General features: G+C 39.1%; 2 protein-coding genes across 5 annotated transcripts in view; one reads left to right on the top strand and one right to left on the bottom strand.

Moving 5' to 3' along the window:
* The window catches only part of ANGPT2 (angiopoietin 2), a 62,191-nt gene extending 59,982 nt beyond the window's left edge, over nucleotides 1-2,209 (top strand). The window contains exon 8 of the mRNA XM_037733419.1: nucleotides 1,250-2,209. Coding sequence (XP_037589347.1) covers nucleotides 1,250-1,410 — 161 coding nt within the window. The 3' untranslated portion in view covers nucleotides 1,411-2,209. The remainder of the gene's footprint in view (nucleotides 1-1,249) is intronic.
* The window catches only part of MCPH1 (microcephalin 1), a 244,616-nt gene that overhangs the window by 139,686 nt on the left and 89,237 nt on the right, over nucleotides 1-15,693 (bottom strand). For all 4 annotated transcript variants that reach the window (XM_017514370.2, XM_017514369.2, XM_037733416.1 and 1 more), the window contains one exon: nucleotides 4,572-4,649. In XM_017514370.2, the coding sequence (XP_017369859.1) occupies nucleotides 4,572-4,649 (78 nt within the window). The remainder of the gene's footprint in view (nucleotides 1-4,571; nucleotides 4,650-15,693) is intronic.

Genomic DNA, 15,693 nt, shown 5'->3' with positions numbered 1-15,693 from the left:
ATGAGCCACCACACCCGGCTGAAGTTTAATTTATACACTAGGCACAACAAGGGACTTAACACAATAGTAAAACTGAGTAATATACAACACATTGCTTCCAATTTCATGGACTTAAGATTTGTTCTTCTATAGATTTTAGCATCCTTAGTGTACGATTTTTTTCTTTCCTTATTAAGTCAGGAACTTTCACCTTTTCACTTAAACAAAGCACTTTACAGCTTCTCTTTGGCATATCTGAATTGCCAGCATCATTATTCTTGCACTTTTGGGGTTATTACTGAGTCAAGTAAGGGTTACTTGCACATAAGCACTGTGATGTTGTGACAGTCGATTTAACAACCAAGACAGCTACTAAGTGGTTAAGAGGTGTAGACAGCATGAATCCACTGGATAGAGGGGATCATTCAGGCGTTGGGTGGGATGAAGTGGACAGCAAGATATTTCATCCTGTTACTCAGAACGGCAGGCAATTTAAGGCTTGTAGATTATTTCTGGAATTTTCCATTTAACAGTTAGGGCCTCGGCTGACTTCAGGTATCTGAAAGTGCAGAAAGCAAAAACTGCAGGTAAGGGGGCACTGCTGTGTTTCTTTCTCTCACAAATCCCAGCATGCTCCTGTTTTCTGGCCAAGCCCAGAAATTAAGGTGTAGATGGGGTTCCACTCCCAAACCCCCTGTGCTGGGCACCTCTCCTGCCCTGGCTTTAGCTGAGTGAGTGCACACCCTCACTTTAAACTTCCTTTTTGTCTCTGAAATGTACAGACTTCCTTTTTATGTAGCTCCACTGAGTACTTAATATTTTGGGTTAAATTTCAACCAAAAAAATCCTTTAACAGAGCAAGGGGAACCTGAGTGAGTCCAGCTTACCATGTTGCAGGGACTGGATAGTAATCCTGCTTGAAAGTGCGTTTTCCAACGGTTCCTGGGATGTCTGCTTATCCCTGCTGTAAGTGTGTTCGCACTCTGTGCTTATCAAATTGAACCGTGGAGGAGTCATGCCCCTCCACGCAGCACAAGGGAGAAGGTGGAGGAATGCTTGCAAAAGCATTCGCAGTGACGGAACTGTGATGTCACGGGCATTCAGCCGGAGACCCATCCCTCTGCCAGTAAACATCCTATTCTTGCCATCATCTGCATGTACCTACTCCACAGGCCTGGAATGTGCCTCCTGGCTTAGCTGAGTATGGCTGTCTTTGTGGAGGAATTGCCACCACCTAGTTTCTAATTCCTTCTGTGTTTTACTTTCACAGGCTGGTGGTTTGATGCATGTGGTCCTTCCAACTTGAACGGAATGTACTATCCACAAAGGCAGAACACAAATAAGTTCAACGGCATTAAGTGGTACTACTGGAAAGGTTCAGGCTACTCGCTCAAGGCCACAACCATGATGATCCGGCCAGCAGATTTCTAAATGCCCAAGTCCACCTGACAAAGACTGTCTCGTGCTATTTTCAAAGACTTAAGCCCAATGCACTGAAAGTCACGGCTGCACACTGTGTCCTCTTCCACCACAGAGGGCACGTGCTCAGTGCTGATGGGACCCACGTGCTCCAGATTAGAGCCTGTAAACTTTATCACTTAAACTTGCATCACTTAACAGACTAATGCAAGACCCTAAACATCGTAACTGCCATCAGACAGAACACCCATGCAAAGATGAACCCAAGGCTGAGAATCAGACTGACAATTTACAGACTCAGCTGTCACAACCAAGAATGCCATATGCAAGTTTATCAGTAAATAACTGGAAAACAGAACACTTACGTTATACAGTACAGATCATCTTGGAACTGCATTATTCTAAGCACTGTTTATAGACTGTATAAAAACCCATATGTCCTGAATTCACGATCACTATCGCAATTAAAAGAAAGAAAAAAATCCCTAAGCCATAAAAAGATATATTCGGGGATATTCTGAGAAGGGGTTACTAGAAGTTTAATATTTGGAAAAACAGTTAGTGCATTTTTACTCCATCTCTTAGGTGCTTTAAATTTTAATTTCAAAAACAGCATATTTACATTTAGGTTGACAGCTTAGTTTTAAGTTAATACTGAAATTTCAAGTTTATATGGTGGAAACTTCCAGGATCTCTGAAATTATCAACAGAAACGTGTCATTTTAGTTTATATGCAGATTGTACTATTTTTCTCTGCCTGATTGTTAAATATGAAGGTATTTTTAGTAATTAAATATAACTTATTAGGGGATATACCTATGTTTAACGTTTATAATAATATTTACAATTTTATAATTTGTTTCTGAAAGAACCGATTGTGCCTTGTGATAAGGAAACCTTTGATTTTTAATGATGAGGAAAATTATACGTTTCATTCTATGACAAAGAAACTTTACTATCTTCTCATTATTCTAAAACAGAGGTCTGTTTTCTTTTCTAGTAAGATATATTTTTTTAGAACTAAGCTACAATTTAATTTGTGGTTGAGAAAAGTGTTCTATTTAAGACATTTACAAAGCTATAATCTCAAGATTCACCCTTAAATTTACTTAAGAAAAAAATAATTTACACTAGTAAGATTTTTTTATGTCAATTAGCAAACTGAAGAAAGTGTTTCAAAGTACAAAAAATCTGTTCTTAATATATTTAAGTATTTGCAGAAAATTTGAGAACACAGGGCCAAGTGCAGCAGCTCATGCCTGTAATCCCAAGTACTTTGGGATGCCCAGGCAGGCAGATCACCTGAGGTCAGGAGTTCAAGACCAGCCTGGCCAACATGGTGAAACCCTATCTCTACTAAATAATATAAAAATTAACCAAGCTAATGGTGGCAGGTGCCTGTACTCAGGAGGCTGAGGCAGGGAGAACTGCTTGAACTGGGGACGTGGAGGTTGCACTGAGCTGAAATCACGCCATTGCACTCCAGCCTGGGTGACAAAACGAGACTCCATCTCAAAAAAAAAAAAAAAAAAAAAAAAAAAAAAAAAAAAAAAACAAAAAAAGAGAAAGAAAGAAAAAGAAAATTAGAGAACACAGCTTTATACTCAGGACTACAAAACTCCTAGAGTTTTAACTCCTTTTGAAATTTTCATAGTACGATTAATACTAATGAACATTTGTGTAAAGCTATATAATTTAAAGGAAATTTCTCATATATTCCTTTCTGAGTCATTTGCAAGGAAGTTCACAGTCCAGTCTGCAACCGGAATCTACTACATGTCTGTCTTTGCCTAAAAGCTTACCACTATTTTTTCTTTATTCCACTTTAAAATCTAATTTATTTTACCTCAACTTCTCTTCCCCCTTGACGTAGTTTTAGAACACACAGGTGTTGCTACATGTTTGGAGTCAATGATGAACTCTGGCAAAGTCAAGGCTGTTTTATTTCCACCAAGGTGCACTTTTCCAACAACTATTCAACTGAGTCAAGAACCTCCCTTTCTTAGAACTGTATCTACTTTATATTTAAGAAGGCTTTATGAATTGAACAATGGTATCATGGCCTTGTATCAATCTGAAAAACAACTGAAAGTAAGAAAATTTCACAGCCTCAAAAGGCAACAGCAAGTTTCTATGATACCTCAATGACAACAACGATGGATACTTAGGCAGGGAAATGATAATGCAGGAGAAACTGGCAACAACACACTTAATTTATATCAATTATCCAACTAGGCAGGTGAAATGAAATTCAAGGTCAAATCACATAATGTCATTGAGCGTTATATATAATCTCTTATGACAGAGAATGGGGGAATTTGTGTTTTTACTTTACACTTCAGTTCCTTACACAGTATTTCAAACAAACAGTCTTGCTTAGAGGAATTAATTTTTTCTCTCCTTAAGAAAACATTTATAAAGCTGAAAGGAAATCAAACAGTAATCTTAAAAATGAAAACAAAACAACCCAACAACCTAGATAACTACAGTGATTAGAGAGCATAATTCAACTCCTCGTTGTGTTATAGTCATATAGCCCACTCAAACAACTAAATAATAATACTGGTGGCAGACAAAAAAATCACCATTTCTCTTTCAGATATTAATCTTCTGAATAGGCTGTCACAAACCATTTAACATTTTTGAACATGAAAGGCAACTTCTAAACATTCCTGTATCCAACCAAACCTTAAATTATCCACTTAATTATTACTTAATCTTAAAAAAAAATTAGAACCTGGAACTTTTCCATTAAGCATTTGTAAGTTGAAGTGGAATTTAGGAAAGTCATAAAAATATAAAGATGGTTATCACAGCACTAACCAGCCATAATTTTTATACCTATCAGTTCTATCTCTATTAACAGTAAAAACATTAAGCAAGACATAAGACTACCTTCCCAAGATTTTAGTCTTTTTTCATTTTTGTTTTTCTCGATTCTGAAGACTTTCGTCATTAAATTTTCTTTGGACTTCATTCTCACTACTTTTTGCAGAATGGTCTCAGGTTCTCACATTTGTTCTCACAAATAAATTGATAAAAGGTGTTAAGTTCTGTGAATGTCTTTTTAATTATGGGCATAATTGTACCTGACTTGATAAACCTTAATCTACCCTTATGTTTTTAGTAATGTCTTGAGAACACCAAATTGCAGAAAACAATATCTGACTTACAGGAGCTGCAGGGAAGTGGTTAGAGAGTTCGAATGGCTCCTCAGAAATCCAGTGACCCGATTCTAAAGACCATAGCACCTGCAAGTGATACAATAAGCAGATTTACTATAGATTTATTAGGCTTAGTGGGCAATAAACCAAAGTCACTTTGAAGACACAGCAAAAACAAAACAAACAAAAACTTCAACAGTGATACAAGCCACAGATCTGAAATAGATGTGTTCTCAACAAAGTGCCTTCAGAATCTTCATGTTGCATAAACTTTATGAATGGTAATAAAAACTTGGTTAAGAAAAAGTCTCATGATAACAAGAAATGTGAGTCATTATTCTTGTGAGGCCAAATATTTAAACATTTACCCACTTTTTAAACATACGAAATATTATATATAGATTTTAAATTCCAAGTTTCTCATTTATGAAGCGTTTTATAAATAGTCCTCTGTAAATATTCCAGAATTTTATTAATTAAAACAACAAATTAAAAGAAGATGGATCACAAGCCTAAATTCAAAAGCAATCCCTTTGGCTTGCAACTTTCTAACATTGGCTAATATTTTCAGAAGTCCTCTGGAACACACTTGAAATTCCTTCTGAGACTTTGGAAGAGTAAAATGTCCCATAAACAAGCTTTCATCATCATCATTATACTCAGTATTTGAATCTCCACACTTTTAAATGATCAATACAATGTTTTCCTTTTTAATTCAGTAATATTTGAGGTTCTGCAGCCATCTCTACTCCAGGACCAAACTCCCTGAAAATCTATCTTCGTACACCAGAATTTTAGGGCTAAAATAAGAAAGCTGGATTACATAATTCATCTTTATTGTTTATTATTTTTGAGACACTCTCACGCTGTTGTCCAGGCTGGAGTGCAGTGTTGCACTCTCAGTTCACTGCATCCTCTGTCACTCAGGTTCAAGCAATTCTCCTGCCTCAGTGTCCCGAGTAGCTGAGACTACAGGTGCCCGTCACATCTGGCTAATTTTTTTTGTATTTTTAGTAGACATAGGGTTTCACCATGTTGGCTAGGCTGGTCTCGAACTTCTGGCCTCAAGTGATCCACCGACCTCAGCCTCAATGCATGTTATTTAAAGAGATACACTAACAATATGTGAGGCTTCCCACGAACTCATACAATTAGCCCAGGAAATAAAATGTAAAAAGTTTCAAAATCAGATTCATTTCACACAAGAGGCAACATAAAAAAATAGTACAGTGAGAAAAGCAATGTACCAGTGACAGAAGCCAGGGAACCAGCCTTAAAAATGTGTGTGACATTTAAGTTCAAATATAATCCATGTTAAAATGTTAAACGAATTTAAACAACCTTATGGAGAAAATTTATGTCCTCTGAATTTATACCTTTCTAAATGTTAAGAAAATAAAATCATAAGAGGCTAAAGTAGAGTTCTGGTGTCCGTAAATTAATAAATTTAATTAACATAGGCATCCCAGGAATTAATATTGTATAGAGATAGGAAAAAACACTAATTCAATTGTATTAAAATCATCAAATCAGAAATACAGTGTAAACACTTTGCTCTAGAACTTTCATTGGCAAAACACATCTTCACCTTAGTAGAGTGCTCAAAACAGTGAAAATCTTTGAAAGAGCACAGGCAAGGCTGTAAGCAAACTTAAAAATATTGGCCCAACATCTTTCTCATAAGAAGGGTGGAGTGAATTCAGCATCTGCTGCAAAAGGAACTTAGCATCTTGTAGATAAGACATTCCATAACGAAAATCATGGTTTTTTTAAAAAATATTTTAAGATTATCATTCATAAAACCCAAACCTTGCTGATGAATTTAAATAGGAACTGTGTCTGTGAATAGAAACTGCTTCGTTTCTTCTTTTCTGGTTTGTATGCACATTTTATTTCTCACGTTATTGCACTGGACACAACTTTCGGTTCAAGGCAGGGAAGGAGCAGTGAGAGCATCAGAGTTCTTTGAACTATTTTGTGAGGCAGATTTTTTCAGTTTATTGTAGTATAGAGTATCATAAAAACCTAAAGTGGGCCTGGCGCTGTGGCACACATCTGTAATCCCAGCACATTGAGAGGCCGAGGTGGGCGGATCATCTGAGGTCGGGAGTTCAAGACCAGCCTGATCAACAAGGAGAAACTCCATCTCTACTAAAAATACAAAATTAGCCAGGCATGGTGGCGCATGACTGTAATCCCAGCTACTCGGGAGGATGAGGCAGTAGAATCGCTTGAACCCAGGAAGGGAAGGTTGCAGTGAGCCGAGAACACACCATTGCACTCCAGCTTGGCCAACAAGAGTGAAACTTCACCTCAAAAAAAAAAAAAAAAACCCTAAAGTGTTCAAATTAATGTATCTATGTTCAAATTAACGTATCTATTATATTAATGTGCCTTCTATGTGCAAATTAACCTATAGAAAGCACAAGTTTTTTTGTGTGTAGCTGTTTTTAAAGAATTTATATATATATACACGTATATATATGTATACATGTATATATATTTTTTTTGTTTTGTTTTGAGACAGAGTCTCGATCTGTCACCAGGCTGGAGTGCAGTGGCACAATCTTGGCTCACTGCAATCTCCATCTCCCGTGTACAGGCGATTCTCCTGCCTTAGCCTCCTGAGTAGCTGGGATTACAGGTGTGCACCACCACACCCAGCTAATTTTTTGTATTTTTAGTAGAGACAGGGCTTCACCATGTTGGCCAGAATGGCTTGATCTCCTGGCCTCATGATCCACCGGCCTCAGCCTCCCAAAGTGCTGGGATTACAGGGGTGAGCCACCACGCCCAGCAAGAATTCATATTTTTAAAGCCACTTTAGCTTCACAGCAAAATTAAGCGGAAGGTACAGAGAGCTCCCATACGCCTCCTGCCCCACACATGCATCTCAGTGTCTACCACTGGAGCACAACATGTGTCGGACCTAGTCCTCCCATGCTGACACATCATTATCACCCAAAGTCCACAGATTACATTACAGTTCCTTGTGAGTGAAAAATGTACACTATGATTGAGTAATGGGCTGGCCAGTGCTTGCAGTACTTCCGCAAGCTGTTTTCAACTTCCTATTTCTTTCTTTTTTTTGACAGATTCTTCCTCTGTCACCCAAGCTGGAGTGCAGTGGTACCATCTTGGCTCACTGCAGACTCTGTCTCCCAGGTTCAAGCAATTCTCCTGCCTCAGCCTCCTAAGTAGCTGAGATTACAGGCACACACCATCATATCTGGCTAAATTTTTTGTTTTGTGGGTTTAAAAAAAATTTTTTTTGGTAGAGATGGGGTTTCACCACATTAGCCAGCCTGGTCTCGAACTCCTGACCTCAAGTGATCCACCTGCCTCGTCCTCCCAAAGTGTTGCGATTACAGGCATGAGCCCCTGTGCTGAGCCCTCTCAACTTTCTATTTATTCCTCAAAGAATAATTAGAAATTTCTGAGTGATCAAAAGGATTACAGCTAAATATCAGTAAATGTTACATCTCCTGTCAGGACCAATCAAATTAATTCTTATGTATTCATTAATTTATTAGTATTTTCTTAACTGCCTAAGAAATTTTCTTCAGCTAAGAAAAAAATTTATTCACAGAGTATTTCATAAGCAAAAACACTGAACAAGGTACTCAATTTTTGACTTCTCAAAAAAAAATAAAGAGGGAAAACAACAAGCAATTTATTTTAATGTGTAAGTGATAAGAGCAAACTGGGGGGAGGGGAGGCAATCTGTAAGAGGAATTTAAAGTTGGGCTTGAAAAAATGACCACATTTAATAATGACTCCCTACTGGTATGAAAAGTACAACTGTAACATGAAGCTGATTTAACTCACTGGAAAGCATTAATGATTGTGTTGAAAACATTTGTCAACATTCACAATTTTTGACAGGCAACATTACTGTAACATTAAGTTTATTCCAAATTTCTGAATAGCCGGCCTTATCCAAGTATACCACCCAGCAGAGCTTACCATCCACCATACTGTGAAATTCAACTGCAGTTGTGGTACTAAGAATACCTGAGGGAATGTAACGAGAAAGTAAAAAGCTGGGGAGGGTGGGGTTGCTTCCTTGTGGCATACGAAAGTCAACAATATTCTCTGCATACAAAAGACTCCACGTTGTGTAAAACAGGGGTCCTGGTACCAGTCTGTGTCCTGTTAGGAGCTGGGCCACACAGCAGGAGGTGAGTGGCAGGCGAGCCAGTCAAGCTTCATCTGTATTTACAGCGCGTCACAATGCTTGAATTACCACCTAAGCTCCGCCACCCATCAGGTCAGCAGTGGCATTGGATTCTCATAGGAGCTCAAGCCCTATTGTGAACTGTGCATGTGAGGCATCTAGCTCCTTATGAGAATCGAATGCCTGATGACCTGTCACTGTCTCTCATCACCCCCGACGGGACTGTCTAGTTGCAGAAAACAACCTCAGGGCTCCCACTGATTCTACATTACGGTGAGTTGTAGAATGATTTCATTATATATTACAATGTAATAGTAACAAAGGGCACAATAAATATAATGCGCTTGAACCATCCTGAAACCATTCCTCCCTCACCCTCCCAAGCCCCTAGTCCCTGAAAAAATTGTCTTTCACAAAACTGGTCCTTGGTGCCAAAAGGGCTGGAGACCGCTGCTGTAAAATACCACTTGATAAATTAAAAATCAAATCTTGTCCCACAGATGTAAGCCATGGGAGTGTAGTTAATTTCAAACAGTTCAAAAGTATGTTTTACATTCTTTACTGAATGATGCTTTAGGAGTAAAGTTAGACACATCTTTAATCATTGAAAGTGATTGTGGTGTTTTTGCCACTGTCTCCTCCATCCACCCTTCACTCCACCAATTGTGGTAAAAAGTGTGGTTGTAGGTGTTTAAGGTGTAGAAACACATTCTGCATTTGCAGATTTCTTCCTTAAGAATAACAAAAGTAATAATTATTAATTTTTTACTAATTTAAGCTAACAAAATTATAAAACTCAATTACAAAGATTTTTCTCATAAGATTTTAAAGATCCTTTGTCTTAGTTGTTAGGGTAATTGATTTTCTCAACATTTATGAGACTTTGCTAGTTTTTATGCTGTTTTGGATTTTTCTAAAGAAAGAAAAATAATATCTGTAATTCTTCCTCAACTAGACAGTATAATATTGTCTGTTAAAAGCATAGAATATAAATACAATGATAGAATATAATATAAATTCTGTGTTAAAAGCACAGAATTCAACAACTGGGTTTAAACCAACATCCATCTTTTTACAGAGCTATGAAAAGGGGAAAGTTAGTTAATATTTCTGCCACATGAAGACACTATACATCATTATTAATGACAAAAGTACCCATGCAGTTAATGCAACAGTGTGACAACAAAGTTATTTCTAGGTTACACTGAACTTCAGGAGACAAAACTGGGGATGTCAACGGTATAATTTTTAACAACAAAATAATAGGGTACTTATATCCCACGCATTTTTGAGCCAGAAAATAAAGGAGGTTGAGTCTTCCGAAGAGACCAGCTTGAACTGGCAAAATTTCAAGGCAATAATATCTGTTCCAAAATAAGCTATTCCTCTGTATTTCCAACACATCTCATAACATCAAGCAATGCTTCCTATAATTCCATAAAGTTCTTTTAAAAATACAAACTTATTTAGTAGTTGTGGTACTGCCTTAACAAAGCAATTTTCCATATATGACATTTTTTTAAGTGAGGTGAAACTGGCATAACATAAAATTAACCATTTTAAAGTGTGCAACTCAGTGGCGTTTTGTATCATGATGCTGTGCAGCCAGCACCTCCTTCTAGTTTCAAAACGTTTTCATCACCCCATGAAAACATCCTGTACCTGTTAAGTAATGACCCCCCATGCCCCTCTCGCCTCTATCCCTGATAACTTCTAATTTGTTTTCTGTTCTGCAGATTTCTCTATTCTGAATATCTTGTCTAAAAGAAATTACATGACATGTGATTTTTGGGTCTGGCTCCTTTCACTTAGTGTGTTCAAGGTTCATCCAAGTTATGCTTTTAATGAATGCTAGTGATCAGTGTCAAAAATGCTTGTTGAGGCCGGGTGCAGTGGCTCACGCCTGTAATCCCAGCACTTTGGGAGGCCAAGGTGGGTGGATCACGAGGTCAGGAGATCGAGACCATCCCGGTCAATATGGAGAAACTGTCTCTCCTAAAATACAAAAAACTAGCCAGTGTGGTGGTGCGTGTAGTCCCAACTAGTCAGGAGGCTGAGGCAGAAGAATTGCTTGAACCCGGGCGGCGAAGGTTGCAGTGAGCCAAGACCATGCCCACTGCACTCTAGCCTGGCGACAGAGCAAGATTCCGTCTCAAAAAAGAAAAAAATGCTTGTTGAATAATAGCAGTATTTAATATTTATTGAGTGCATACTGAGTGCTTTATTTAGGTGATCTTTCCATTCTTTCACAGGTAAATAGACTGCCTTACCCAAGGTACACAGCTACAGTGCAGCAATGTTAACAGTAAAATCCACTGCCTTATCCAGCAATCTTTTCAAAATACATAGGGGGTCACATAATACCCATATCAAGGTTTATAGCTATAGAAGATAAAAAATATTCTCTAAGCTATCTTTGGAAGTAGATGGTAGAAAGAACGTGGGCTATGAATTGAGGAAGAGTTGAATTCAAATCAAAATTCATCATTTCTGGCGGTCAGTGTCTCATGCCTGTCAGTACTTTGGGAGGCTGAGGTGGGCGGATCACTTGAGGTCAGGAGTTTGAGACCAGCTTGGCCAACATGGTGAAACCCTGTCTCTACAAAAACCAAAAATTAGCCAAGTGTGGTGGCATGCACCTATAATCCCAGCTACTCAAGAGGCTGAGGCACAAGAATAGCGTGAACCCAGGAGGTAGGGGTTGCAGTGAGCCAAGATGGTGCCACTGCACTCTAGCCTGGGCAAAAGAGCAAGACTGTCTTAAAAATTTTTTTTTTTTTTTTTTTTTTTTTTTACCATTTCCAAGCACTGTGACCATGAGCAATTTACTGAAAGTATTCAAGCCACAGTTTCCAGAGAAGATTACTGCATTGACTAACTGGTAGAAGATGTATAAAACACTCCATATCTTTAAATATTCCATGTAACTAATATCACTGGATGCTGTCCCATCTCCATCCTCGAATACTACAGGGGATCCTCTAGCTCCTTTACATCCTGGGACCCAATGCTGGGTAACAGGACCGGCAGCGTGGACCTCACCCGTAAGCTTGAGCAGACCCAGACCCACTGAACCAGGATCTGTACTTCAGTAAGATCCCCATGTGATCCATGTGTTAGTAAGGTTTTAAAAGCACTGCTCTGGCTGTCTCATAAAGGGGCAGGAGGCGAACTATCTAACGCGGCCTATTTAACCAAGGCAGGGAAGATAAGCAATAAACACTAAAAGTATATAGTTAAGAACACATTTCCCTTTTAAAAGACATTAACCCACAGAGACTAAATTCCAGGAGGTGAGAAGGAAAACAGGCTGCATGCTGACCTAGGCTTGAATATGCTTAGAAAAAAAGTTCAGCTCTATTAAACACAGGTATTTAAGTTCAATTTATTCTGCTTGCATTCTACCTAATCCTTTCCAGTTTCCAGAAATGAAAACGGGAGATTCTCAGACATTAAAACTTAATTGCTCAGTAATATCCACTTTATAAATACAGCTAAGCAATGACCAGAGCGACCCAGCATGTCACCACTGTGCTACTCGCATGTGAAGTCCAAACATCTTTATAAATAACTGAGCGCGTACTTCTCTTATCAAAAGGAAAACAAAGAAATAAATATAACAAATTCCAATGTAACTAAAATAAATAGCAGAAACATCACTTCATTGTATGAAAACACAGCAGAAATTATTACCAACACAGACAATAAATCAAATATTATGGCTACTGAGAGTAACCACTGTTTTTTGTTCATCTTTGTGAGTTTGCATTACAAAGTTGTTTTTCTTAAAAGAACACCAGATCATCTTATATTAATGAATTTTAACAAGAAACACATTAACTACATGGGCAAATTACGATTTGGACTGATGTATAATTTTTTATGTGATTTTTTAACTCATCAGGGGTAAGAAGAAATTCTGAGATTAAAAAACATAAGAATAACAGGTCATCTATATACTCATTTATTCATTCAACAAATAAGGACTGACTTCCAAGTTTAATCTTAGGTCCTGGAGCTATGTAAGCAGACAGGCACATTCTCTGCCCTGGAAGGACTGGAAATTGATAACTAATCAGTTTCCACTAAAGAGGCCCTGCTTTCATTTTTAAAGCTTTCTCCCTTGTGCCAGGAAGAGTGTGGCTGTCTCTAAAATACTATCAAAACTACCGTTTACAATTTAACACTTAAAATAAATGGCCTACTACAATTAAGTGTATACAAAATATCAGAAATACATAAAAAGAAAAAAATACGGTGAATAATAGTATTTAGGTATATTCTTTCTTATTTTGTTGTTACCCAGCAAAACCAAAGTCAAACGAAATTGCAGCACCAGGCATGGTGGCTCACACCTGTAATCCCAGCACCTTGGGAGGCTGAGGCAGCTGGATTGCCTAAGCTCAGGAGTTCAAGTCCAGCCTGGGCAACACAGTGAAACCTGTCTTTACAAAAATACAAAAAACTAGCTAGGAATGGCAGCGTGCACTTATAATCCCAGCTACTCAGGAGGCTGAGGCAGGGGAATTGCTGGAACAAAGGAGGCGGAGGTTGCAGTGAGTCAAGATTGTGCCACTACACTCCAGCCTGGGCAACAGAGCGACAGTCTGGCTTAAAAAAAAATAATTGCATAACATTCAGCGGAGATGTGTCTCTGGTGCCTTTAGGGAACTATCCAGTGGTGTGTTGATAGATAGGGTTTGAATCTGTGTCCTCATCCAAATCGCAGGTTGAATTGTCATCCCCAGGTTGAAGGTGGGGCCCAGTGGAGGGTGACTGGATCCTGGGGGCAGAGTTCTCATGAATGCTTCAGCACCATCCCACCTTGGTACTGCACAGTGAATGAGTTATCGTGAGATCTAGTTGCTAAAAGTGTGTAGCAATGCTCTGCCCTTTCCTTCTGCTCCGGCCATGGAAGATGGGCCTGCTTCACTTTCTGCCATGACTCAAAGTTTCCTGAGGCCTCCCCAGAAGCCACCGTGCTTCTTCCTGTACAGTCTACAGAACTGTGAGCCAATGAATCCTCTTTTCTTTACAGTTTCCCAGGCTTGGGTATTTCTTCATGGTGGTGTGAAAACAGACCAATACATGTGTGGCACAGCAAATCGTGTGCAGTCTATGGAAGAAGGGCGGGGCCACGTTACGTTAAGAACAAAAGCACTTGACTCTGCCAGAGCCTCCCTAGAGCCACTAACCAGGAAGCAGACAATGGCATTTACACGTCAAAGCTAAGTACGTAGTCTCTGTACTACCCAAGAGTACAATAATTTAACAATAATAATTTAACAATCATTATTAATCAATTAAAATTAGTTACTTAATAATCAATCATTGATAATAAATAAAGATTAATAATTTTATAATATTAAATAATTATTAATATAGTAATAATATATACAATGCTTGTTAAGTTATTAAGTTAGGTAGAACTTTAATATTCTGGCAGAGAGGCCGGATGTGGTGGTTCACGCCTGTAATCCCAGCACTTTGGGAGGCCGAGGTGGGCAGATCACGAGGTCAGGAGATCAAGGCCTTCCTGGCCAACATGGTGAAACCCCATCTCCACTAAAGATACAAAAATTAGCTGTGCTTGGAGGTGTCTGTAACCCCAGCTACTCAGGAGGCTGAGGCAGGAGAGTCACTTGAATCTAGGAGGTGGAGGTTGCAGTGAGCTGAAATCACACCACTGCTCTCCAGCCTGGCGAAAGACAGAAAGTCCATGTCAAAAAAAAAAAAAAAAAAAAAATCTGGCAGAGAAACCTTCTTTCAGAAACAAGAACCCATGAAAAAGAACTAAAAAATAGATCTATTATGAACCTATGGCAAGCTGTTACTTTAGCTGACAAAACTGCCTTATATATTTCTCATTCTCTGGTTGAGGAAAGCCTAACAAATTTTCTGTATGAAATTTTCCTACGAAATTCATTTCATTTGGAATTTCTATTAAATTTAGTGGAAATGAATTTTAGGAGAAATGCATTAGGTGCATCATACATCAAAAGTATCAGGTAGCAAACTGTACCATATTGTCAATTATAGCTTTGAAATAGAAGTACAACAATTTTCTAAAATCTAATATTTGTTACATCAGCTCTCTTCAAAAGCTAACACTGCCCCTAAAACCAAATTCACAGAGGGTACTTACAGAGACTGTAACAGAAGTAATGACATTCCTTGGCAATCTATTTTAACTTGGGGATAGAGTTTAGAAGCCTTGAAAAGAGGCTGGGCATGGTGGCTCACACCTGTAATCCCAGTACTTTGGGAGGCCAAGGTGGGCGGATCACGAGGTCAGGAGTTCAAAACCAGCCTGACCTACATGGTGAAACCCCGTCTCTACTAAAAATACAAAAATGCGCCGGGCGCGGTGGCTCAAGCCTGTAATCCCAGCACTTTGGGAGGCTGACGCCAGTGGATCACGAGGTCAAGAGATCAAGACCATCCTGGTCAACATGGTGAAACCCCGTCTCTCCTAAAAATACAAAACATTAGCTGGGCATGGTGGTGCGTGCCTGTAATCCCAGCTACTCAGGAGGTTAAGGCAGGAGAATTGCCTCAACCCAGGAGGCGGAGGTTGTGGTGAGCCGAGATCGCACCATTGCACTCCAGCCTGGGTAACAAGAGTGAAACTCCGTCTCAAAAAAAAAAAAAAAAACAACCAAAAATGCCCAGGCGAGGTAGCTCATGCCTGCAATCCCAGCACTTTGGAAGGCCGAGGCGGGTGGATCACGAGCTCAGGAGTTTGAGACCAGCCTGGCCAACATGGTGAAACCCTGTCTCTACTAAAGATGCAATAAAATTAGCCAGGCGTCGTGGTGCGCAACTGTAACCCCAGCTACTCAGAAGACTGAGGCAAGAGAATTGCTTGAACCCGGGAGGCGGAGGTGGCAGTGAGCTGAGATTGTGCCATGGCCCTCCAGCCTGGGTGACAGGGTAAGACTCCGTCTCAAAAAA

The sequence above is a fragment of the Cebus imitator genome, unplaced genomic scaffold, assembly GCF_001604975.1.
Source record: "Cebus imitator isolate Cc_AM_T3 unplaced genomic scaffold, Cebus_imitator-1.0 Scaffold523, whole genome shotgun sequence".
In the NCBI taxonomy this organism is placed as follows: domain Eukaryota; kingdom Metazoa; phylum Chordata; class Mammalia; order Primates; family Cebidae; genus Cebus; species Cebus imitator.
The sequence above is the reverse complement of the archived record's forward strand: the minus strand, read 5'-3'. Positions and strand labels throughout refer to the sequence as shown.